The sequence below is a fragment of the Rattus rattus genome, chromosome 12 (assembly GCF_011064425.1).
Source record: "Rattus rattus isolate New Zealand chromosome 12, Rrattus_CSIRO_v1, whole genome shotgun sequence".
Classification (NCBI taxonomy): domain Eukaryota; kingdom Metazoa; phylum Chordata; class Mammalia; order Rodentia; family Muridae; genus Rattus; species Rattus rattus.
Genome location: NC_046165.1, coordinates 87,780,533 through 87,806,430, shown reverse-complemented (window position 1 = coordinate 87,806,430; position 25,898 = coordinate 87,780,533). Strand labels below are relative to the sequence as shown.

Sequence of the window (25,898 nt, the reverse complement as noted above, 5' to 3'; positions counted from 1 at the left end):
TAAGTGTTTGTCATATGTCTGGGAAAATAAAGCATAAATTTACCTTTTTTGTAGATTTATTTAGACTCCCCAATACCAAATTACTTTTTTGATATTACCTTCCCATTTTGTTCCCATAGTTACTATTAATTTTTGTATCAGAGTATAAAAGAATAAAAGCACCTATTACATGAACTCCAAAAATATGCTTAAGTATATCGCTGTGTTATGGTTTCTATGTTGGTACACCACAACAGTAAAAATTCATTACTAGTAGAGTCTGCTACATGAATTCTTAACTATACCATCAGAAGATACAGGTCATTGCGTGTTCTGGATGGGAGATGCAACTAAGGGCTAACAATTTCAGTCTAATGGATTTTCCCTCTTGCATGTGAGAACTGATAGAGGTAAGGAAAATCTAGAAAACTGCAAACTAGTTTACCTTTAAATTTCTTCTTCAAACGTTGTATTAAATAATGTAGCAGAGAAAATGCAACCCTGGCTTTGTAGTGTGTGTGTGTGTGTGTGTGTGTGTGTGTGTGTGTGTGTGTGTGTGTCTTTTCTATCTAACAACTCCCTCAATAAGAGAAAGGAACAGATAATTAAAGAACTTAGACACGCCTAACTCCAAGACACATCCTAAGCAAAATGGAATCAGATACATTCCTATAGCAAAATTCCAAAAGTTCTGGCATGGGACATAGTTTTTCCCTAATATTAATCATCATCACCCTCCTCCTCATTATTATCATCATTGTATACAATTACTATTTATTATTGCAACATAACGTATCATTTTTCTTTACCTGCCACAACTTGGACCATAGAAGAGCAGTAGAACGTAATTCGTAGGTAAAAGTGATGACATCAGAGTTCACTCTGGAACAATAATTACCTTAGACAGGAAAAATAACATCAGAAAAGGAGAAGAAACTCAGCAAACAACATCTAGAAGGCTACAAGTTAATTGACTAGAATGCATGCTTTCCATTTTAATTCCATGTTTTCAGTTCACCTCTTCTGGATAAATGTTTCTATATAGAGAGCTGTAGATAGGTATGGATGACACCAATATAACTAACATCTGTAAAAACAGACACAGATGTGGATGCTTTTCAATTGTCTATAGGTTTAATCCTCTCTCTCTCTCTCTCTCTCTCTCTCTCTCTCTCTCTCTCTCTCTCTCTCTCTCTCTCTCTCTCTCCTCTCTCCTCTCTCTCTTGTAGTCTCACATAGCACATGCTGGCCTTGAATTCCTGATCCTCATGCCTCAAACTCCCAAGAACTGGAATTTTAGAAAAGGATGCACACTTTTTTTGTTGTTGTTGTTGTTTCTTTTGGTTTTGGCAATGCTAGAGTTTGAACATACATTTTTGTCCATACTGGGCAAGCACACTAACACTGACATATATCCTCAGATGTCCTTTGGCATTTCATTCTTTTTTTCCTTTTTTTCTTTTCTTTTTTTTTTTTTTTCTTTTTTTGGAGCTGGGGGCCGAACCCAGGGCCTTCTGCTTGCTAGGCAAGTGCTCTACCACTGAGCTAAATCCCCAACCCCACTGGCATTTCATTCTTAAGACAGCATCGCACTAAGTCATATAGGTTGGCCTTGAACTCACTCTATACAGGTAGGACTTAAACTTCAAATTCTCCTGCCTTAGCCTCTCTGACAGCTGAGATTACAAGTCATGTTCCCCGGGGCCCAATTTGGAAATGTGCTTCTGATAATGGTTCATGGGGATTTACACTTTTATCCCCATTGGTCTGACCTCATGTCTAATGTTTCCAAGTTGTTGGACTCTTATCAAAAGTACTTATAGATTTGCAGGAAGAGCAAGACAAACTTTATTTGAAGCAAAGTGATGGTCTTGTGATGCTATCTACTTTGGTGGTAATCATGTGAGTGAGGATCTCCAAGGGCCTGTCTACTGTTCGCTCTTCCTTTTATGGAGTCCAAAAGAAAGAGGAGTTAGTTACTAAGGGGCATGATTTCAGTAATTCTCTATTCTGATTGACTGGTTGTCATATATACATTGTTCATACCATGTAAGTATCTATCCATAAATCATTTGATTTGAATTATATACTTATCCAATCCTACAAAGGCAGAAGTTTATAGGAGATTCTCTGTAAAAAGTTAATAGTGGACATAGTTGTATCTCACTGAACATTCCACAAAAGAAAGTTCAGACAGGAAGAGGATGGTGGGGAACGTGTTTGGAGAAGGGCTTGTGCACATTATCCATGTAGTTTAAGAAACTAAGTTGCTAAGAACATTATCACAAGGTGTCTGTGACTCTAACACCAAACAAATGGGAAATCTCAGGATACTAAGCTGCCTCGTGGGCTTGCAAACCCCTTATACTATATGAATTTAACACTTCTATAAGTGTTTAATCTTTAAATGGCTTCATATTAATGGTTAAAACCTCACACTTTGGTGTTACAAATTTTTGATAACTTGCTAATTTGAGTCTATTGAACAAACTCACTACAGACAGACTGGAAGTAAAAAATGTACATACACTTAATATGTGCATATGGAGTAACACAATAAGGCTCTAGGCTGTCAGTAGCTTCAATTTGGATATCTTTCCAAATTCTGGAAATGGAGAGGAGTTTGAGTTTGGGCAGGTGGTGATGAGTTATGGGATGATAAAGAAAAGAAATATAGGAAAAACAAACAAACAACAAACATTGTCTTATTTCTCAGGTAGTTTATTAGCCTAAACTCTTTGAATTGATCATAGGTCAAAACCTTTTTGGAGGGTATGGGCATTGCTAAGTTTCAGTCTTCTTTCTTTGATAAGAGCAAGGAAGGATAAAAAGGAGGAAAGGGCTGCATGACTCTTGTGCTGAACTCTTAGAAATGCTTTTGTCAAATACCAGAAACTAAAAGCAAGCTTGTCCCTGTACTGTGGAGCAGAAGGAGGTGAGAAAGCCAAACTCTCATTGTTGGTGTATTGGTCTCTGAGCCCCAGCAGGTACTTTTACCAGAATAAATTCCTAGAGAAAATTCTTAAGATGAGCATGTCAAATATGATAGTATTAATCGGATTTATCCAAAAATACTTATATTACACTCAAATCCTCGTAATTGTAAGCAGGTCCTCATGTTGGTAGCCCTTTTGCCTGGATCTTGATGTTCAAGATGTACATAGTTTTATTCATGTGTGTGTGTGTGTGTGTGTGTGTGTGTGTGTGTGTGTGTGTGTGTGTGTGTGTGTCTCTCTCTCTCTCTCTCTCTCTCTCTCTCTCTGTGTGTGTGTGTGTGTGTGTGTGTTGTGTGTGTGTGTGTGCCCAAATGTTCACACTGTTTCTATGAACTCCACAAGGCAGAAGAGAGTCACAGATCCCTTGTAACTGCAGTTACTGACAGTTGAGCACCCTGGTGCAGATACCGGGAAGCAAGCCTGTGTCTTCTGCAGGAACAGCAAGTGCTCTAAGCTGCTAAGCCATTTTGCCATACTAAACTGCTGAATGAATGCAGATGCACACAGTAATCAAGAGGTTTGGAAAAATAGTTTCCAATTCTACATCTGATAGAATGCTAATATCTAATATATACAAAGAACTCAAGAACTTAGACTCCACAGAATCAAATAATCCTGTTAAAAATTAGGGCACAGCGGTAAACAAAGAATTCTCAACTGAAGAATATTGAATGGCTGTGAAGCACCTAAAGAAATGTTCAACATTCTTAGTCATCAGGGAAATGCAAATCGAAACAACAGTGAGATTCTACCTCACACCAGTCAGAATGGCTAAGGTCAAAGACTCAAGTGACAGCAGATGCTTTCGAGGATGTAGAGAAATAGGAACACCTCTCCATTGTTGTTGGGATTGCAAGCTGGTACAACTATTCTGGAAGTCAGTCTGGTGGCTCCTCAGGAAGTTGGACATAGTACTACCTGAGGACCCAGTTATACAATTCCTGGGCATATACCCAAAAGATGCTCCAGTATATAACAAAGACTCTACTATGTTCATAGCAGCCTTATTTATAATATCCAGAAGCTGGAAAGAGCCCAGGTGCCCTTCAACAAAGGAATTGATACAGAAAATATGGACATTTATACAATGGAGTACTACTCAGCTATTAAAATCAGTGACTTCATGAAATTTATAGGCAAATGGATAGAACTAGAAATTACCATCTTTAGTGAGCTAACCCAGTCACAAAAGAGCACACATGGTATGCACTCACTGATAAGTAGATTTTAGCCCAACATCTTGAAATACCTAAGAAAAAGTTCACAGGTCATATGATGCTCAAGAAGAAGAAAGACCAAAATGTGGATGTTTCAGTCCTTCTTAGAAGGGAGAACAAAATACTCATGTGAGGAAATACAGGGACAGAGTGGAGCAGGAACTGAAGAAAAGGTTATCCAGAGACTCCCCCACCTGGGGATCCATCCCATCTGCAGCCACCAAACCCAGTAACTATTGCTGATGCCAAGAAGTGCTTTCTGACAAGAGCCTGATGTGGATGTCTCCTGAGAGTCTCTGTCAGAGTTCTAGTGGTACAGATGAGGATGCTTGGAGCTAACCATTGGACTGAACAAGAGGACTCCAGTGGAGGTGTCAGAGAATAGACTTAATGACCTCAATGGGTTGGCAACTCCATAGAAAGAACAACAATATCAACCAACTAGACCCCACCAGAGCTCCCAGGATCTAAACCACCAACAAATAAGTACACATTGAGGGACCCATGGCTCCAGCTGTATATGTAGCAGAGGATGTCATTGTCCAGCATCCATAGGAGGAAAAGCTCTTGGTACTCTGAAGTATTGTTTTTCAATGTAAGGGAATATCAGGGCATTGAGTTGGGAGTGGGTGAGTGGAAATGGGAGCATCCTCATAGAAGCATGGGGAGCAGGGAGTGGGGTGTATGGGAGCAGGGGTGCGTGTGGAAGTGGATCACATTTGAAATATAAATACATAAAATATCCATGAAAAATAAAATTTAAAAAAATGTAAAAAAAATTTAAAAAAAAAGTTAAAAATATCAGTAGATGAGGAAGCCTGCAATAGAATTGAAGAGAGTTTAGAATGGCACTGTCCTCTTATGCACGACATGCCTCTCTGATAGCATATGTTAAACTCCAAGAGGCCATATGCTAGCCCAAGAGTGACATCCATGCAGTGATTTCTATAACATGATCACCTCACCATTTACTTCTTTAAAAGTCACCCATTACAGTATAATTCTGCCATATTGGCCCATGTGTGCATGATTCTGCTTTAGTTATGAAGTATAGAGTTTGAAGTAATCTCAACTTAAGCATACATGCTCATTTAATATTGACAATGTTTGTGCTTAAAACAGTACACTGCTCCAAGTGTTCCAGGTGTTGAGGTTTCTGTAGTAGGATTTGATGATTTTGTTTAATTCCACAGTTTCTGTTGTTATGTCTCCCTTTTCATTTCTGATTTTATTAACTTGGATACTGTTTCTGTGCCCTCTGTTTATTCTGGATAAGGGTTTATCTATATTGTTGATTTTCTCAAGAACCAGCTCCTGGTTTTATTGATTTTTGTATAGTTCTTTGTGTTTCTACTTGGTTGATTTCAGCCCTGAATTTGATTATTTCCTACCATCTACTCCTCTTGGGTGTATTTGCTTCTTTTTGTTCTAGAGCTTTCAGGAGTGCTGTCAAGCTGCTAGTGTATTCTCTTTCCAGTTTCTTTTTGGAGGTATTCACCAACCAGACCCACCAGAGCTCCCAGTACTAAACCATCAACCAAAGAGTTGGAACAACCCATGGATCCAGCCACATATCTAGCAGAGGATGAGCCTTGTCAGGCATCAATGGGAGGAGAGGCCCTTGGTCCTGTGATGGGTTGATATCCCAGTGTAGGAGAATGTCATGGCAGGAAGATGCAAGGGAGGGGGAGCACCCTCATGGAAGCAGGTAGTGGGGGGCTTCCAGAGGGGTAACCAGGAAAAGGGATAACATTTGCAATGTAAATAAAGAACATATTCAATAAAAGAAAAGAAAAAATAAGAAAGACACACCTAAAAAAATAAAAATAAAAGAAACACAAAGTACAAAACAAGACAGGTCATTTGCTCGTCTCTTTAGGATTCTTGCATTTCTGTGAATGGCTTAACTCAGCAACTGACAGGTGACTATCCAAACTAGCTTCGCAGGGCTCAGTTTACGCTTCTTTATATTCTCTTCAAAAAGAAGCAGAAGAGCCCCAAGGCAAGTCTTTGCCCAGCGTTCCTTTTGAAAGTCCCCTGGAAGCACCGCTGCTCTGGACTCAGCCTTGTCCACAGCGACACAGACTGAGAGATGCTCCTCATCACCTCTGCCGGCATCCGCAGGACCTAACCAAGAGGCAGGTTGGCTGGATTTCTGCCCTCAGACAAACTCTAACAACCATGAATCAAGACAGGAACTAAGCAGAGTAGGCATAGATTAGAACCGTTATACCAGAATACCCCAAGGGCAGTTTCTGAACTCAATAAAAAGTCAGAGTTGAATGAAATTCAAAATATCTAAGATAATCATCTTGGTCTGTCTTTGGTCTTTTTTTGTCCCCAAATCTGAACTCCCCCCTCCATTTTTAGTGTACATATGCTGACTCTCTTTCACACTCAATTATCATCCTCTGCTGGTCTCCACCACTGTAGTCCATTTATCTCAAATTCTACACATCCTACATGCCCCGCAACACTTCACACCTTTCTACTCCTTGCTCTTCTTTTGTGCACTTCAAATACATAGTTGGAAAAACCTAGGTAGGCTGTAACCAAGGTGATTGACATGGTCCTTCAAGGGTATCACTTGGTGAAAACGAGTATGAATATGCATTTTAGTTGATTTATTTTCAATTTCCACATATTAGCTATGTCAATCAAGAACCCCCAACTCCTGTGCACTTTCTCACCCTCGAATCCCCAATCCTTCCTGAGCCATCGAGAGCATCAGGCTTCTGCGCCTGCGCAGAAGGCTTTGCTCTCTTTGTGGAATGTGCTTGTTCTGCCACAGGGATTCTTTTGTAGTATGGATTTTAATTTCATAAATAAATTCATTCACCTAGAGTATGCTGTGTTATAGAAAAATCTCCTATTACTCCCTGAAACTGTAGATTTTTCTAGGATCTTTTAAGATGTATATTTTAAAGCTGGGAACGACAGATACAACACACCAGTAATTCAACATTGAAAAGACTGAAGCAAGAGCAACCCAAGTATGAGGCCAAGGCCACCCTGGCCTATGGAGTAAACTTGTCTTAACATTATAAGCATAAGCGTATTTGGAAGACATAAGTGAAGATAGTAGCATTGTTCATTAAAATTCAAATTTCAAATGCACATTTTAAAAACATCTTATCATTTACCAATGGGAGGGTACTGTGTTAATGAATGTTACACAGCAGTGACCTGTGTGAATTTAATTGACTATAGTCTGTGTTTTATTTGTGTAGCACCAGGCAGGATAAACAAAACAAAGTCTTGTGTGAGAGTCACTTCTGGTCAGGTCAATGTAACAAGTCTCTGATTTCACAGTTAACTGCACCATATCTGAGCTTCTTGTTGGGCTTACACTGTGTTTTCTGATGCTCTGTGTTGTTGGAAACGTGTACATGAGAGTGCTTTCTGCTCAAACTGTTCCTAATATATAACTTCCTTATCCAGTGTTCTTCCAATAAAGGTACCCAGTCATTTGGAAACATCTTATCAGAATGATGCAAATGAAGATGTGGAGTTCTATTTTTTTATTAAAATATGTTATAATTGATGGCCCAGCCTGCTCTAACTGCTATGATTAAATCATTGCCATTTTATTAGTAAAATAAAAATTTTAGCCTCAATATTAAATGGAAAGCAATGAGTAACACAGCAGAACTATAGTCCTTCATTGTGACTTTGGTTTTCAAAGTGACTCTTGTCTATCCATTTGCAATTCTAGCACTAACTGCAAAGCCCAGTGATTTTGCAGTTCTTCTCAGTGAACATTGATAAATATTTCATAATCAGTTACTTTCTATTTTAATTGTCTCTCAAGAAACTTTTAAAAAACAGTGTTTAGAAAATATGCCAAAGGAAATGGTGCAGATCTACAAACCCCAGTACTGGAAAGGCAGAAACAGGAAGGTCTCAAGTTTTAGACAATATTGAGCTGTGTGGTGGCGGTGCCTCAACCCTGTAATAAACAATAGCCTCAGGGAATACAGATTGCCCTTAAAACAGAATTGCAAAAGCCACCCATGAAAGAAATGCATCAACCACTTTAGGTATTGAACAGCCACAGAACTTTCTGGGTCTAATCATGCTGGAGAAAAATATCACAGTGGGCTTTCTGAGGAAATCCTGGCAGGAAGCAAATGTAAGGAAGAATTATGAAATACCCTTGATTTTCCATACCCCATTTGGACTTCTGCCTTGCCTTTTCATTTGTGTTTTCAAGGTCACCCTCCTGAGTGTACATATGCTAAGTTATATGAGTCCTTCTTGTAGACAGTATATGCTAATCTATCATACCCCAGGAAGACAAACTATATTTTATGAACAGAGGAGACTCCCTTTTTGCTAGAGACTTTGTTAATTGTTCTTTGAGGTCTAGTGTCTATAGTGGTAGACCAAAGGTAAATTCCTACTCCTGTACCCCCCCCCCACATACACTCTGAAAGGAAAATGTTGGTGTTTTAATATTCTGTTCATTAAGGGAAGCAACTGGATACTTTTTTTCTTCTGACTCTTAGACTTTAGTTTCCATTGCTCTAAGCATCATTCTATAGACATCCCCTGCCAGCGTTAACTTGAATGGTACCAGTTATTGAAACAGTCTGTATTTGCAGTAATACAGAGAATGCCAGTTTAGAAATGAGCCTGACTGCATGGTTCGTTGTGTTCTTCCTTGTAGAGCCAGGCTGCAGCCCACTACAAAGGCACGAAACATGCCAAGAAGCTCAAAGCATTGGAATCCATGAAAAACAAGCAGAAATCTGTCACTGCCAAGGACAGCGCAAAGACTACCTTCACCTCCATCACGACCAATCCCATCACCACCAGCTCTGACAAAACAGGTTAAAGCAATGATCTTTGTTGTTGTCCTTGTCATTGTTTGGAGGTTCCCTTCTTTGCCTAACTCCATATCTTTTTAAATATGTGCCCACTACATCAACTCATACTGGAATCCATCTGTCTGTGTGATGATAACTGTTCCCTCTCATTTTCCACAATCTTTATGACAATCCCTAGGCATATAACAGATTTTGCATTCTGAAGTAGACTTGTGATTGTTTAGAAAGACCCAGTTATTATAAGTTTTCTGAACACCATATTCTCGACTCTTGGGAAGTTAATATTTTGTGGATGTCCCCAAAAACCTTCTGCACAATACTTACCTTATAACTGGGGTAGTGATTTTATCTACCTGAGAGTACACAGCCAGTGCTATAAATAAGTGAATGGAGAAGATCTGCATACGCACACTACTACTCCTAGGCTTTATTTCTATAAATTGTAGATACTGCATTATGGCTATATATTTAGGCTCCTGATGGCTGTGTACCCTTCCTTCTGCATGGGCAAGTAAGTATTATTGATGCCAATTATTCTCTTTAATGGTCTTCACAGTAAAATAACAGCCTCTGAATGGCCCTGGGTTAGTGTTTGCAAATGATTAGCTTATTCACAGCTACAAAGGTAGGATGTTTTTCTAAACTGGCACCTAAAATATGAGACCATTGTTCCTTGTAATTTACATGCAGGTAGTCCTGCATGATGTGGAGACAGAGTTGTAATAAATCACTTTGTAGAATTTAGAATTGAGAATGCAGGGGCTAGTGAGATCATTGCCTTCCAGGGTATACATGTGGAATGGGCAAGGAAAAGAACATGTTTATAGCCTCAATTCCAGGGAGATCGTAATCAGAAATGAACTGTTTTGCACAGAAACAGATTAAAATATAAAATGCTTAGTAGGAGAACACATTATGCTCTGGTGCTCTGGGATTATGAAAAATTCTTTATGAATCTAAAATGAACTGTTTGTTAATTGTCACCCCACACTAGGTTGCCACTGACAGATATACCATACCCTTCCCTAAGAGCCTGTGTACATCTCAAGTCTGTGGTTGCAAGCACTCTTTATCTCTGTGTTGCCCCCTCGTTGTAGATTCTAAATACTCATTTTAGTGACTCTCTGATAGATCCAATTTGTTGGCACCAGTTTCTACAGGAAGAGTAGGCTGTTGTTCACAGTCTTCTGGTATCTAGCATAAGAGTGACATTCCGCCATTTTACTATAAATGGAGAAACAGTGATAAAACCACTTGTCCTTTCTCTCATCATTAAAGGCTTGGTTGTTGAATGTGCCATGGTAAGAAAGCTGGGGAACATGATTTCTCTTGTCAAATATCAATACTAGAATGGATAGATACACGTTGATACAATGGATACAAGTAGACCCAATGCTACTCTGGTCACTGAGAAGTGTAGATTATGAATGCATCAAATATAGTAGCAATTGAATGGCTAAATGGCATATACTAGTGGGGCACTGAAGACAGTTCAGAGAGCAATTTGAAATGTCTTGGCCAACTCAAGAAGTTTCCAAGGGAAAGACTACTGCTATGTCGTCTACAGAACATTCCTGTAAAGAATTTCTAAAGATCATGGTGGCCACTTTTTTGCTCATGTCCAGAACGAATTGCTTGAGGGTAAATTGAAGAGTTTGGGATTAATGACATTAGCAGAGAAGATTTCAAGACAGCCTACGACTGGACTCTGTTTTATGGTTATTTGTGTTCATTTTTATGCAGATCTATATTGAAAAGGAGCAAGCTGAGCAAGTAGAGATACAAAATGTGCAGTTTGAGGAGAAAAGGAACGCCAGGTGTGTAATGGAGCTAAGTCTTATCTTCAAGGAATCACAAAGTTTAAAGAAAAGCTGGATGCTAAATGGAATAAAGGAATGGTGTTCTCAGGGCAAGATCCCTCTGATCTAAGCTTCTAAAAAGTGAAAAGGAAATGAAGTTTAAGTAGTGAAGGAAAGCATCTACAACAGAAAGCTGTTGAAAAGGTATTTGAGTAGGGGGAAAAAAGCTCCCGTCTCATCAAGCAGCAGAAGTGGGCAGTTTTGGCCATAAGGTTCTGGCTTCAGAGTCAAGGATACAAGAAAGAGGCTATGGGCTCTTTGCCCAAATAAAGTCACTGAGTCTAGGTGTTTATCAGGGTTATTCATGCATGGAGGCCAGAAAGGCCATTGTGTAAGCTATGAAATTGAAGCTAGACTTCGTCGGAGAGCCCTAGAGTTTGGATCATTTCACAGGAGATAACAGAGTCGTGGAATGTCTGCCAAGAAAGGCTGTAGACTGGGTGTGGAACCAGGCCGAGAGATATTTGTCGTAGTCAACAAAACTGAAAGGAGTTGGAGATCTGAAAGGAACTTTCACATCAGTCATGAAAAGAGAACTTGGAGTTTGCCCTGATGGGTTTTGGTCTTGCTTTGGTTCAGTATTTTCTTACTAGGCTCCTTTTCCTCCCATTTGGAATAGTAATGTGTATTCTGTGCCCTTGTATGTTGGAACTATTAAATATGTCTTTGTTTTGATTACTGTGGGGTGCAGTTAAATCCATTGCCACGAGTCTCAGAAGAGACTTTGAACTTTGGACTTTTAAACAGTGTTGACTATGGAGACTTTTGAAGAAATTTGACTAAATGAAGCTTTGCATCATGACATGGCTGCAAGCCTAATGGAGGCCAAAGAGTGTAATGTGGTAGGGAATTTGAATAAAAATGGCCCACATAGACTCACATCTGTGAATGCTTAGGGAGTGGCACTGTTTGAATGGAGTAGGAGGTATAACCTTTATGAAGGAGTTGCGTTCTTTTTGGAGGAAGTGTATCACTAGGAAATGCTTTAAGGTTTCAGGGGCCTAGCCCAGGCCTAATGACTCTCTCTTTTCCTGCTGCCTGGGATCCAGATGTTGAACTCTTAACTCCTCAAGCACAATGTCTGCCTACCTGCTGCCATACATTTAATACATTGTAACAATTCCAATGAACTAAACTTCTGAAATTGTAAGCAAGCCCTAATTAAATTCTTTATATAATACGCTTGCATGCACTGGAAAGAGGAACTGAATATCGTCTCACAACCAGAACAACAAAAATAAACAAACAAACAAACAAAAATAAACCAAGCCGTTGAGATTGCTCTGCAGGTAAAAGTGTTTGCTGCTCAAACCTCATGATCTCCATTCAGTACTTAAAGCTACCACAGAAGAAGAGACCTGAATCCATAGGTTGCCTTCTGGCCTTCACACATGTGTCGAACAGGCCCACACTTATTCATACACATAACAATACTAAATAAAATTAAAAGTTGTACAACAAATATTAAAAGGGTAGTAAAAATTATATCTCAGTTAACTAAAAATATAACTATGCTGTGGTATGCTCCTGTGGAATGATAAATTACAAATAATTGAACTGTGTTCTCTATTTGTTGTCCCCTAATCTTTATAGTTTGAGGACTCTCCTTCACTCTCTGTTTTAGCAGTTACCTCACCCTAGGTTATGGTGAAGTCATAACCTCCACATCCCAGTAGCTTTGGCAGTAACTCATTATTTTCCTTTCAGACAACACTTCAGCTGTGTTGTCTCTTTTCATGCGGATTTAACCACAGTGATAGATTGTTGAAGCTGCTTCTAGCTGCGCCTTGCTAGTTCCACATCAGAGGGGAAACAGGGTCATGAATCCTTGCCTGGTAAAGCTGAAATATCAGTGGAAGCGACATAAAACATTCCGTTCAGTTTTTACTGGAATGTTCTATGGCAGGGCCTGACTGCCTTGAGCCAGGATGGGCTCCTCCTTCCTGAGAGCTGGGACACTGGTGAGCAATATTCTCCTACCCCACCCTGACCACAGCCTTCTCCAGTTCAGTCCTAAGATGAGCCCTGCCTTTCCATGCCTGTTGGGAACTTACTCAGACAGGTTACCAGCACCAATATTAGTAGATTCCAAAAATAATTTTGAAAATGTCCTCATTTGAGTGTGGTGGTGCCTACCTATAATCCTAGCACATAGAAGATGGACACAAAGAGAACAGGAGTTCAAAACTATCATGAGCTACTACAATGAGCAGTTCAAAGGCAGTGACTACAAAAGTCCCTATCTAATATGACTAACAAACAAACAAACAAACAAAACAAACAAACAAACAAACAAACAAATAAATAAATAAATAGAAAAGCTCAGCATTTGGACACAGTAAGCTCTAGAATTTCACATTTTTTTTTCGTAGTTGGTTCTGTTAAGTAACAATAGTTCTTCACTGGTCAACAAGTTTCACATTTGCAAGTTTTATAAAAGGTCATCAAATAGAGCCCTTAAGGAGGTGTTTATGTGTTTTGTTTTGTTTTGTCTTGCTTTTGGAGACCCCCCCCCCCAATGCTTGACATTTGCAATGGCTCTCCAGTGACTATCTGGCAAAAGCTAATTAGCCTACGGACGATATGTTTGACTCAAGTCCTATAATTGCCAAGGCCTGAAAGCATTTTTTTTTCCTAATGTATGAAGTTTTCTTCAACCAGCCTTAGTTGTAAATGTGTTGATCAGAAGAAGGTGCTAAATACAGATTCAAATTTGTGGTCTTCTTGCTTTTTCTTTTTTCTTTTCTTTTTTTTTTTCAATTTTTTTTCAAATTTTTATTAGATATATTTCCCGGTTTCCTGTCCATAAGCTCCCATCCCCCTCCCTCCTCTTCCCGCATACTGCTATTCCCACCATCCATCCCCCTTACTGCCCCCTCATATTCCCCTGCACTGGAGGTCCAACCTTGGCAGGACCAAGGGCTTCCCCTTCCCCTAGTGCCCAACAAGGCTATTCTCTGCTACATATGCAGTTGGAGCCCTGGGTCAGTCCATGTATAGTCTTTCGGTAGTGGTTTAGTCCCTGGAAGCTCTGGTTTGTTGGCATTGTTGTTTTTATGGGGTTGCAACCTTCTTAAACTCTTTCAATCCTTCCTCTAATTCCTCCCCAAGGGAGTCCTGTTCTCAGTTCAGTGGTTTGCTGCTAGCACTGACCTCTGTATTGGACATGCTCTGGATGTGTCTCTCAGGAGAGATCTATACCCGGTTCCTTTTAGCATGCATTTTTTTTTTGCTTCATCAATCTTATCTTGTTTTGGTGGCTGCATATATATGGGCCACATGTGGTGCAGGCTCTGAATGTCCGTTACTTGAGTCACTGCTCTAAACTTCACTTGCACATCCCCTCCTATGGATAATTTTTTCCACTTTTAAGAAGGAGTGGGAGCATCCGCATTTTGGTCATCCTTCTTCTTAAGCTTCCTTTGGTCTGTGGATTGCATCTTGGGTAATTCGAAATTTTTGGCTAATATCCACTTATCAATGAGTGCATACCAAGTGTGTTTTTCTGTGATTTGAGTTACCTCACTCGGGATGATATTTTCTAGTTCATTCCATTTGCCTATGAATTTCATGAAGTCATTGATTTTGATAGCTGAGTAGTACTCCATTATGTAGATGTACCACATTTTTTTAATCCATTCCTCCGTTGAAGGGCATCTGGGTTCTTTCCAGCTTCTGGCTATTATAAATAAGGCTGCTATGAACAGAGTGGAGCATGTGTCTTTGTTGTGTGTTGAAGCATCTTTTGGTTATATGCCCAAGAGAGGTATAGCTGGGTCCTCAGGTAGTGGAATGTCCAATTTTCTGAGGAACCTCCAGACTGATTTCCAGAGTGGTTGTACCAGTTTGCAATCCCACCAACAACAGAGGAGTGTTCCTCTTTCTCTATCTACATCCTCACCAGCATCTGCTGTCACCTGAGTTTTTATCTTAGCCATTCTGACTGGTGTGAGGTGGAATCTCAGGGTTATTTTGATTTGCATTTCCCTGATGACTAAGGATGTTGAACATTTCTTTAGGTGCTTTTTGGCCATTCGATAATCCTCAGCTGAGAATGTTTTATTTAGCTCTTTACCCCATGTTTAATAGGGTTATTTGACTCCCTGGAGGCTAACTTCTTGAGTTCTTTGTATATTTTGGATATTATCCCTCTATAAGATGTAGGATTGGTAAAGATCTTTTCCCAATCTGTTGGTTACCATTTTGTCCTAATGACAGTGTCTTTTGCTTTACGAAAGCTTTGCAGTTTTATGAGGTCCCATTTGTTGATTCTTGATCTTAGAGTGTAAGCCATTGGTGTTTTGTTCAGGAAAATTTTCCCCAGTGCCCTTGTGTTCGAGACTCTTCCCCACTTTTTCTTCCATTAGTTTGAGTGTATCTGGTTTGATGTGGAGGTCTTTGATCCACTTGGACTTAAGCTTTGTACATGGTACTAAGAATGGATTGATTTGCATTCTTCTACATGCCAAGCTCCAGTTCAACCAGCACCATTTATTCAAAATGCTATCTTTCTTCCATTGGATGGTTTTAGCTCCTTTGTCAAAGATCAAGTGACCATAGGTGTGTGGGTTCATTTCTGGGTCTTCAATTCTGTTCCACTGATCTATCTGCCTGTCTCTGTACCAACACCATACAGTTTTTATGACTGTTGCTCTGTAATACTGCTTGAAGTCAGGAATGGTGATTCCCCTAGAAGTTCTTTTATTGTTGAGTATAGTTTTCGCTATCCTGGGTTTTTTGTTATTCCGAATGATTTTGCAAATTGCTCTTTCTATCTCTATAAAGAAATGTGTATGAACTTTGATGGGGATTACATTGAATCTGTAGGTTGCTTTTGGCAAAATGGCCATCTTTACTATATTAATCCTGCCAATCCATGAGCATGGAAGTATCGGAATGAGCATGAGCATGTAGATATCGGAATTCAACTTTGAACTTAAATTAAAATTTACAATGGTTTTAGTTATAGATGACATACTTCTGATAAAATCTATGCCTGTTATGTTCATAGAAGATCTCCCTATCCTAGTCTTTATAACATTTATTTATGGAGATTTATTGAGCATGTATATTCTTATATAATGAAATATTTAAGCTAGAAACCAGAAATCAAAGATATAACAACAGAGTTGAACAATGATCAAAAGTGACAGAAGGGTACATGTGCAGCCATGAGATCATGTAGAATAGTGATGAATACCAAATATGGAAAGGATTTAAAGAACATAGTTTCTGAAGTCAGGGTACAATGGCTTCTATGGAGTTATTACTAAAAACAAGACTCAAAGACAGGTGGTTCGTTTAGACCTAAATTTGACTTTATCACCTTCAGTTCCAAACTCCTGAACATGATGTGAGGCTTCATTTGTCCTTTACTGCCCATTTTCCACAGTTTTCATATCTCATGCTCAACACCATCACATGAAGATTAGAGGTGAAAGGTGTGAATCAAGCTTCCCTTTATCTTCCTGAATATCAAATACTATGCACAAAGAGTTGTGTTGCCCGTAAAGATTTGCATGGATGTGAACCAACATGCATAGATCCCTTGCCCCTTCTCACTTCCTGATCCTTCTTTGAGGCTTCTATGCAAACTCAAGTCTCATATGTTTGTCCATTCCATGAAGATCGCAGCTCCTTGTAGAGTATCCACTTTCATCTTATCATACATCTTGGGCCTAACATGTAGGGGTTGCAAAGCAAAAATACCCATAAAAAGAACTATTATATTTAAGAAATAGACTATTCTTATTTTAAATGTACTATATTTACTTCAAGAAACCTATTAGCATAAAAACAACAAACCCAAAATATAGAGTAATACTTTAAATGTGTTTAGTCAGTCAGTTATCCTACTTAAACTCTGTAACATGTGATTGCTTTTCAGTACAAATTTGAGTTATTAGCCAGTAAAGCTGAGGTTTGAATGTGTGAGCATTTGCACGAACATTTCCCAGAGCTTAGAATTAAGTTGCTATTTTAATTATCATAATTGCAGTCAGAGTCATCATTAAATTACTGTGCTGCTTTGGTTTCTAATGAGACTGAAGAAAGTTTTAAAAATTGCTACTCAGTCATGTTGACTATCTATTGAACTCTCAGTTATGACATTGGAAACAAGGTGAATTTGAGGGCAGGAACGTCTGACTCCACCGGGATGAGTGTACAACCAACCACTCAGCCCGGCCACAGCCATGACTTTGCGTTTGTTAGAACTGCAGTTTGGCACAGTCTCGAAGATGCTTGACTTATGTGATGCCTCAAATAAATCACCCTCAGAATGGCACACTCCATGGTGAAGGTCAGCATGCAGCAGGGGCTGTCATAACGACCCTGTTCCATGTGGATCTCATGTTCTGCATTCATCAACCTTTTCTTCCCCTATTCCTTATAGGAACTAAGGAAAAACAGAGGGAAAGATAAAGAAGTCGTTGCCACCAAACCCTGATTTCCTTGTATTTAATTTGTTGTTGTTGTTGTTTTGTTTTGTTTTTGAGTAAAGAATAGTAGAAATAGAGAAAACATTTTTAAATCCATGACAACTGAAACAATTATGGAAAGAAAAACAAAACACAAGGAAAACTGTCTGACCTCCATTGAAGTACAAAGAAAATGCAGACCCTTGGGAACGTCTTGCAAGCATTTATAGCAGATCTCTCCCCTCAGCACTCTTAGACAAGTCATTCTGTACCTCTGTGGTGTTACTAGACAGGAGTACATGTCTTGGTTCTCAAAACTTTGACCAGTTAAAAATAGTGTGTGTTTATGTATAGGCACACAAAAATGAGTGTGTTCTTCACACACAGTAAATAAAAATCACCCTGTGAAGAGCTCTCTAACTTGCTGGTATCCTAATTTTAAAGAATTGTGTTACAAAAGGCTCAGTGTCCTAAAAAGGTAACAAAATCATAGCCTGAAACTTGAGGCAGAGACTAGGCTATGATTCTCTTTCCTTGCTCTACCTGTCCACCCATACTAAATTTAATACTGGTTGATACTTTTGATACTATAGTGATTCCAGCTAAGCTCTACTTTAATATTTCTGCCTAAACCATGTCTTTGATTAAGAAGACAAGATTTAAACATAAAATCTAATTCAAGTTAGGAAGTAATTTGAGCAGAGAAAATAGCAGAAAAAGTACTCTGGAAACCCTTCTCAATTGAGAGGATTAGTTAGCTAATCAGGAGACTGAGGCAGCTGAGGTGCAAATTGGAGCCCTACCTGGATTGCAGACTGGGTTGAAGGCTAGCCTATGATAGCTACAGAGACAGTGAAATTCTCGGTAGATTACGAATCATCTCTAAAGAGAACAGAATATATAGGTCAATAGTAGAATGCTGGCTTAGCAATATGGAGTCCCTGGATTTGATACATTGCATTGCCATTCAGGAAGGGAAGAGAGGACACAAAAAACTGTATTTAATCTTAATGCAAAGAATGAAGGTTTCCAGCTCTTACACGGCGCTTCTGTCCTCAAGTGACTCATAATAATGACAGAGAAAGCTTTGATAAGATTATTTAAAAGTGCTGTGCTAGAGACCAATGAAGGTTGTGGGAGTTCCGAAGTCTTAGCAGTATGTTAAATTCAGATGAAGAATCCAGGTATTGCATCAAAAAACTTGACTGTAGTTAACAGGCCCTAAAAGGCAGAGTTATTTCAAACTAATTTCTCACCCTTCCCAGCCAAGCTATCATATCTTACACAACAATCTCCCTTAAGTTTTATTAGCAATAACTCCAATTTGGATTACTGGCTGGTATTATCATGTTTGTTAGATTACTCAATGTTGTTCCTCTCACTTAGCAAAATCTTCACATATAACACACACACACGTGCACACACACACACACACACACACACACATTTAGAAATGATAAAGAAAGCCTTTTCCATCTGTATCATCTTATCATCACTGGCTTAGTTTATATGTAGATTTTAAAGAATATTTTCCTTTACTTAAAATAGGTTTTGCTTTATTTTCTCAAAACCTTTCCCAGCAGTGTAATGTTCTGCACAGTCATGAATTTCTGATTGCATCAGCTGTGCTTTTATTCTGGTTAAAAAGAGAAACTTCCTTTTGAAGCGTTGCCCTCCCTGGATTGACTGATGAACACATTTGCTTTTTAGAATCTTACCACATACCAAATTCAATATTAACATGTCTGTTTTGATTCTCACTTACTGGAATGCGTTGTTCTTCTCTCTCTCTCTCTCTCTCTCTCTCTCTCTCTCTCTCTCTGTGTGTGTGTGTGTGTGTGTGTGTGTGTGTGTGTGTGTTGTATTACCTCTAGGGTTCATATCAAATGTAAACTTTTACATCACTAGCATGGGTTATGAAAGGTAAGTATCACCTGTTTATCTATTTATTGCTCTACAATTTATTTTTTCTTCAAGGGGCCATGTAACACAGTTCCAATGCACACATACACCCAAACACCCATTAGCAAAATAATACATGAACATGTTCTATGTGCCAATAAAACTTTATTACTACAAAATTCAGTAATCCTAGTTTCAATCATAGGACAGGCTCTTGGAATAGAAGATTCCAAATGCTCAGCTAATTAATGATTGGTACAATCATCTAGGCATGCAGAAATAAAATAGAATGTATAATAGGAAACACTCATCAATGTCTATAGCAATGCTGGTAGCTGCCTAAAATTAAGTAGGACTTCTGGTTTCATCAAGTTGGCACTCAACCTCTATTATAATGGAGAAGTAGCTGCATGGAGTCACTCACCTCAGATCGGAACCTTAACTAGAAATGCAGCCTCAGCATCTACTAGGTGCAGTTCCATGTGTATTACAGAGACTTTTCAGAGCATGGTATCTCAGTATGTGACTGGGGACAGTCAGGCCCATGCAGGATTCCTTCATGACCTGAACATTAATGTGCACAAATCCATCTGCAATGCTCTATATTCATTGACACTGAGCTAGAGAAGTAACTCCTCCCACTTATGATAATAACAGGGCACAGCCACATTGCAAAGAAAGCAGATATGAGGCAGAAGCAGCTGCTGTGACTCTTCTTGGAAAATGACATCTTCCACAGTGAAGTTTGCTGCTTATATTATTATGTTTTTGAACAGAACAACAATAAGAATAAAAAAAATAAGGGTGTGGGGGTAGGGAGCAAGGGACATGCTTAAAAGCTGAATGGATGGAAGGGTCAGTTCCAGAGACTGGAAGGATACCAGAAAATGGTTTCTGAAGTAGAAGAATGGGTTCTAGTGACGCAGAAGGATGCGTTCTATTTCTAGAAGGAGATTCACAGAGTTCTGACGTCTGCATCCTGCTGAAGGGCAAGGCTGGCCTGACGCAGATGATGGGTAGATGAACAGATGAAGGTTTGGAGGTAGAAAAAAATGCTAGGATTAACTAGTGAGACTGAATGCTGACAGGTGTCACAGAAGCAACGGTGTTCCTAAACTGACTACTGTAGCTGGCTGACTTGACATTCCAGATCCAAAAATAAATGGAAACGGCCCGTCTGGGAAGATAAAGGATGAGATCTGTCTTTAGAACTCCATGCCCTAACTTCTACCACCTCGGTGCTCAGCAAGCCATTCTCTGTATTGCAGGCCTCAAAACCGTGATTTAGAGCATGCACCTTGATGCCAGAGCCCCGAGACAGTTGTTGGGGTATTTGCATTTCTTTTCTCTCCACCCAGACTTCACTGCCTATGAACCAAAATGTGCCTATGTTTTTTTGCTCCACCTATTTAATAGTCCCAGGAATGTTGACACTGTAGTCATAGAAGTTTGATCTGACTGGACTTCCCTCCAGTCATATCTGTCATTTCTGGGACTCCCTGAACCCTGTGGATTCTAGGTACTGCTAGACCCCAGTTAGCTGTTGGTGCAGAGTCTATGGGAATCTAGCTCTGGTGTGTGTGAAAGCAAGTGTGTGAGTGTGTGTGTGTGTGTCTCTGTGTGTGTGTGTGTGTGTGTTTATGTGTATATGTGTATGCGTATTTGCACACCCACATGAATTGATAGGTATATGCATTAGGGTACTTTTCTGTGTGTGTGTTTGCACATGTGTGTGTGTGCATGCATACATGTATCAGTTCCTATCTCTCTTAGCTACAGAAACAGTTTGCCTTATCATTTGTAGCATTAAACAGATTTTTAACCTACTACAAGCAGCAGAGAGAAATAAGTGGCCTTGCTCAGCTTTAGTTCCTGAGCATTCCCTAAGTTATTAATAGATTTCCACTGTAGATGTGCTTATTATATACCAGGGCTTTGGGCAGAATCTCCCAGCAGCAGTCTTGCCCTTTGGGACCAGAAATCCTATTTTGACTTCTGTATGCGGGTCATGGCTTTTGGACTGTTTTGGAGAGATTAAACAAATCAGAATTTTCTTTTCAGGGAGTTGGCACTGACTGGATTTACTAATGCTCCGAAATATCATAGCCTAAGAACTCAGCCAGGGTAGAAGTAGAACTTACTCAAAAGGCCTACATCCAGTCCTGAAGCCTGGATTCCTCTTCTACTGCAACTGTGCAAAGCTGTGGTCCTAGATGCACAGAAGACTGAGAGAGGAGGTGACTGGGTGGATTCATCACATCAAGGGCCGCATCTACTAATCTGAGATTAGAACTTCTAGAAGACCATATTAGCATTGTTTTCATGTTTGCACAGTAGGAGCTCATATTTAGCTCTGTGGACAGGAGAAGTGTGGGCACCAGAAGAGCAAAGCTCACTCTGCCTTCCTGAGCAGTTGCTCTGCTTACTCCTTGTCAATGAAATTTGTTCTGCTTTGGTTTGGCCCCAAATCACAGTAAGATTAGTACAAATGTCATGGTAAATAGCTGTAATCTTCCTTGAAGCTGTTTTATAGGACCCATAAGTCACCTAAAAGAAATTACATGACCTAGTTAGATTATAAAAACAATACATAATTCATTATTAAAATATATGTTTGTAGCATGGTAGGTATCAAAAGGATGACTGATTTGATTTTGATAACGAGATTATATTTTCACTCGTCTCATCTTTTGATGGTAACAATAGTTCATATGTCCTTAGAGCTGAGAAGTGGAGCAGTCATGCATGGGAATAAACTCTTGAGTCGGTTTGTGTACAGATGTATGTGAAAGCACCCTACAGTGTATGTATCAGTACACAATAATTGTATTTGTGGCATTATATTTGGATGCCTCAAAATTGTATCATTTACATATTTTACATTCATAATTTACAATGATAAGATGATAGTGTTATTGGATCTATTGTTGTAATGTTAGGTGAGATTTGGAATTTGCTTGCCATATTACTGTTATTCTGTTCCAATTGCAAGTTTCTTTTGCATTTCTTTAACATTGAAAATAGATTCTTCTTTCATATAATACAGCCCCTCTCTTCACTCCTCCCAGTTTCCACAACCATCTTCTTAGCCAGATGCCCCCGTGTTTCCTCCTCAGAAAAGAGCAAACCTACAAGAGACAACAGCCAAACAGGACAAAACAAGATACAATAAGTCAAAGCAAAAGCTCTCATTTGGAGGCTGTTGAGGAGAGAAGGGTAAGACAGAAGAGGAGGGTAGGAGAGAAAAGAAAAGAAGACCGTAGAAGAGAAAAGGAGAGGGGAGAAGAGAAGATGGAAGAAAGAGGAGGGAAGCGGAGAGAAGGGAAGGGAAAATGTAAAGAGAACAGGAGGAGGAGAGAAGGAAAGGGAAGAGAGAGGGGAGAGAAAAGAAAAACAAAACAAAAATCGTTTCAGGCCAAGTTTGGGAGAGAAATGTAAGATGCCTTCAGTTGGTCGGTGTGTTCCATGCAGAAGACTGAAAGCCCTTTTTGTGCATGTGGAAGTGACTGGCAAAGAGGGAAAGGATGCAGAAGGCCTCATTAGGTTCAATACAAGTAGCAGTTCTTGGATATTTCTGATGTTCTGTTGTATTGTTAAATAATTTATCTCACATCCAGTTTTGTCTGTTTCCTGAAGTTCCTCATGATTGAGCATGTGACAATTTGTTGCTCTTACCCTAGTGCTTTGCATATTCCTAGTGCACAATAAAAAGCATAACACAGCCACAAAATAAATGCATGAACAGATGAGTGAGATGAGAAAAGAACTCCATGTTAGGACTAATGAAATCATCCCTACCTTTGGGGAAATTGGAATACAGGCTTGTGTCTGACCTTGTAGAATATTGTGGAACAGCTTTGCATTGCGGTTATGGTAGATGTGACCCGGTCTCTTCCTAATACCCAGCTCTTCTGGACTGTGTTAACCTCTTTGAATTTGAATTTTCCTAATGGCTATTGCATTTGTTTGTTACTCCACAACAGACCAGAAAACCGGCCAAGATGTGCGCTGTTGTGGAAGGACAGAGAAATATTGCAAGCAGCTTTAGCCTTCTCTGTTTGTGAAAGCATTTATCATCTTTTGACAGCATGTCAGCATGTTCAGAGAAATGGACAGCATGTACTTTGTAATCAGGAAGGGAGGCTGTGGCATGAGTGATGGGATCCTTTATCACACGCCATCATCAAATAGGAGTCTTTGAAATTCAAGTGTTCGAAAGGCTTGTACTTTCATTTATGGCACTTGGTTCTGATTCTTCATAGGTAGTTATAAATTAATGCACGCCATGACACCTCATTTCAAGTATGGTGCTCATATGTATGCATGGCTGACTCTTGATCATCAGTCAGATTAGCCCTGTTATTCCCAGAGCGTCACTTTCACTCAACTGGGTTTTGGCTAGATTTGTGACTCTCTAGATAAGTTTTCTTTTCAGTCTTTCAGCTAAGTCATTTATTATTTGACAGGAAAAAAATTATTAGACACTTGCAAACCAGAGTCTGATCCACAACCCTCCTTATCTTCTGATAAAGTATTACTCAACATTATTAACACTTGGCTTGTAGCTTTTGTAACCTCTACATCATAGTGCTACCTTTTGGTTTTATCTACCCTACATTAAAATATTTTTGGTGTGGTTATTGCATTTTAAAGCAGCTACCTTCCATCATGTCTTTACTGGTAGCAAGAGAGTGGCTGGGGCTAGTGAGTTGCTGCTGTTTGTTTCCAGTTTAAGGTTCATCAGATTGACAAGGGAGCTCAGAATTTAAGGAGCAAGCACCCCATTCTACGTTTTACTTTTTTTTTTGTATCTGCTTCCTACATTGGGCAGAGGACCCTGGAATCTGGAACTTACGAGTGAGTGTACACAAAACAGGTCAAGAAAAGCCTGTCCTTTCTACTGCTGGGGAAATGCAACCCTGCAGGCCATGCTGCTCTTTGACAATACCCGGTCTGCTTCAGGCAAATAGCATGAATAAGCTGTAGGCATCTGTCTCTGCCAACTACACTGTCCTTGAGAAACACAGGAGAGACCTGTTGACCATTGGTGCCTACAACTAACTAATACAAGCAGAGAATAGAAGCAAAGTAGTTTGAAGACATGCCAAGTCTACACCATACACAAGACTTCAGGCATAGCTCCACACAGAAGGGGAAGAAACCATAGAGCTGCATGTATAGTTCCAGGCAAGGACTTGCAAGGACTCAGCCCATTTCATATTAATTCTCACTCAAAAGCATAGTCACTTATATTGCAGTGACTCAATTTCACATACACTTTGTATCAAGACAGAAAGAGTACTAGCTAGCTAGGACAATTTGGTTCTTTTAAGAAGCACCAAGGTCATTAGCGAAGTTAGTGTGTGTGTGTGTGTGTGTGTGTGTGTGTGTGTGTGTGTGTGTGTGTGTGTGTGTCTCCAGAGAGAATTAACTGAGGAAGGGTCACCTGACCTGAATGTGAGCAGTACCGTCCCATGAGCTAGGCTTCACAACTAATAAACACAGCCAATGGGAAAAGCTACCTAAAAAGCTTGTTCTCAGAGTTCTGTTTCCTGATCTGCCAAGATATGAGCAAACAGTCTACTTCCCCCACAGGCAGTTTCTGCCAGCATAGACAGGTCCCATCGCCATGTCTTTCTGCCCTGGTATCTCTTCAGCTGTGAGCCAAAATGAACCTATCCTCCTTCAAGTTGCGTCTTTTCATTTAATTTGGTCACAGTCATGGGAAGAGTAACTAATAGAATGCCCACGAGCCAAACACCTGTTTATATAAAGTTATTTGCACATAGCCAAAGAAAACAAAAGTGGCATTGGAGAGAATCAAAGTAAAGAAGAGTTGGCCAACTCTACTCTGGAGAGATTGGTCTGGATCTTTTAATATCATTTGAGAAGCTGCCATAATGTTAACCTTTGCCAGATGTGTAAGAAAAGTGCAACAAGAAGAGACTGATTTCATTCTTCATCTCCATTGCTCACTGGCCATACACTTCCAATACTGGAGGCTAGAGCATATCTGGACCAACAGCTCATTTCACACACCCTAATTATACGTTCCTGATCTACTTTGTAGTGGTGCCTGTATGATTAGAAGACATATTCCAGGAAGCTCCACATTGAGAGATGATCATATCTCTCCCAGTCAGTCTGGCATCCAGCCATAATTGAGGAATATGGGTCTTCCCTGAACACATAAATGCCCCAGTAACTCATAATTCTCTATTATTTAGAGATATCTTACATTTTTTTTCTTTTTTCGGAGCTGGGGACCAAACACAGGGCCTTGCGCTTGCTAGGCAAGCGCTCTACCACTGAGCTAAATCCCCAACCACGATATCTTACATTTTATCAGGTACTTATTGTACATAGTCCCATCACAGTTAACATGAAACTGTCCATGTTCAAATTGCTGTGGAATTTCTATATCTTAAAAGGACTCTGGCAAAAAATGACATCAAATGCATGACTTGTAAATAACAAAAAATGAAGTGATAAGTTGGAGTTTATTAGAAATGAAAACTTTCGCTCTATGAAAGACAAGGCTCAATCCGAGAGAAAATTGTTTCAATTCACATACTTGCTCAAGAGACTGAATTCACGGTATATGAAGAACATCTAAAGCCTGGTAATTAGAAATCAAACAGTCTCATTTATAACTATGCAAAGCCTTTTAGATATTCTACTCAATAGTATCCCAATA

The 25,898-nt window shown here is 39.5% G+C and overlaps 1 protein-coding gene across 1 annotated transcript in view; it reads left to right on the top strand.

Annotated features, from left to right (window-relative positions):
- Znf385d (zinc finger protein 385D) overlaps positions 1-25,898 on the top strand; it is a 351,240-nt gene that overhangs the window by 259,992 nt on the left and 65,350 nt on the right. The window contains exon 4 of the mRNA XM_032918333.1: positions 8,862-9,024. Coding sequence (XP_032774224.1) covers positions 8,862-9,024 — 163 coding nt within the window. The remainder of the gene's footprint in view (positions 1-8,861; positions 9,025-25,898) is intronic.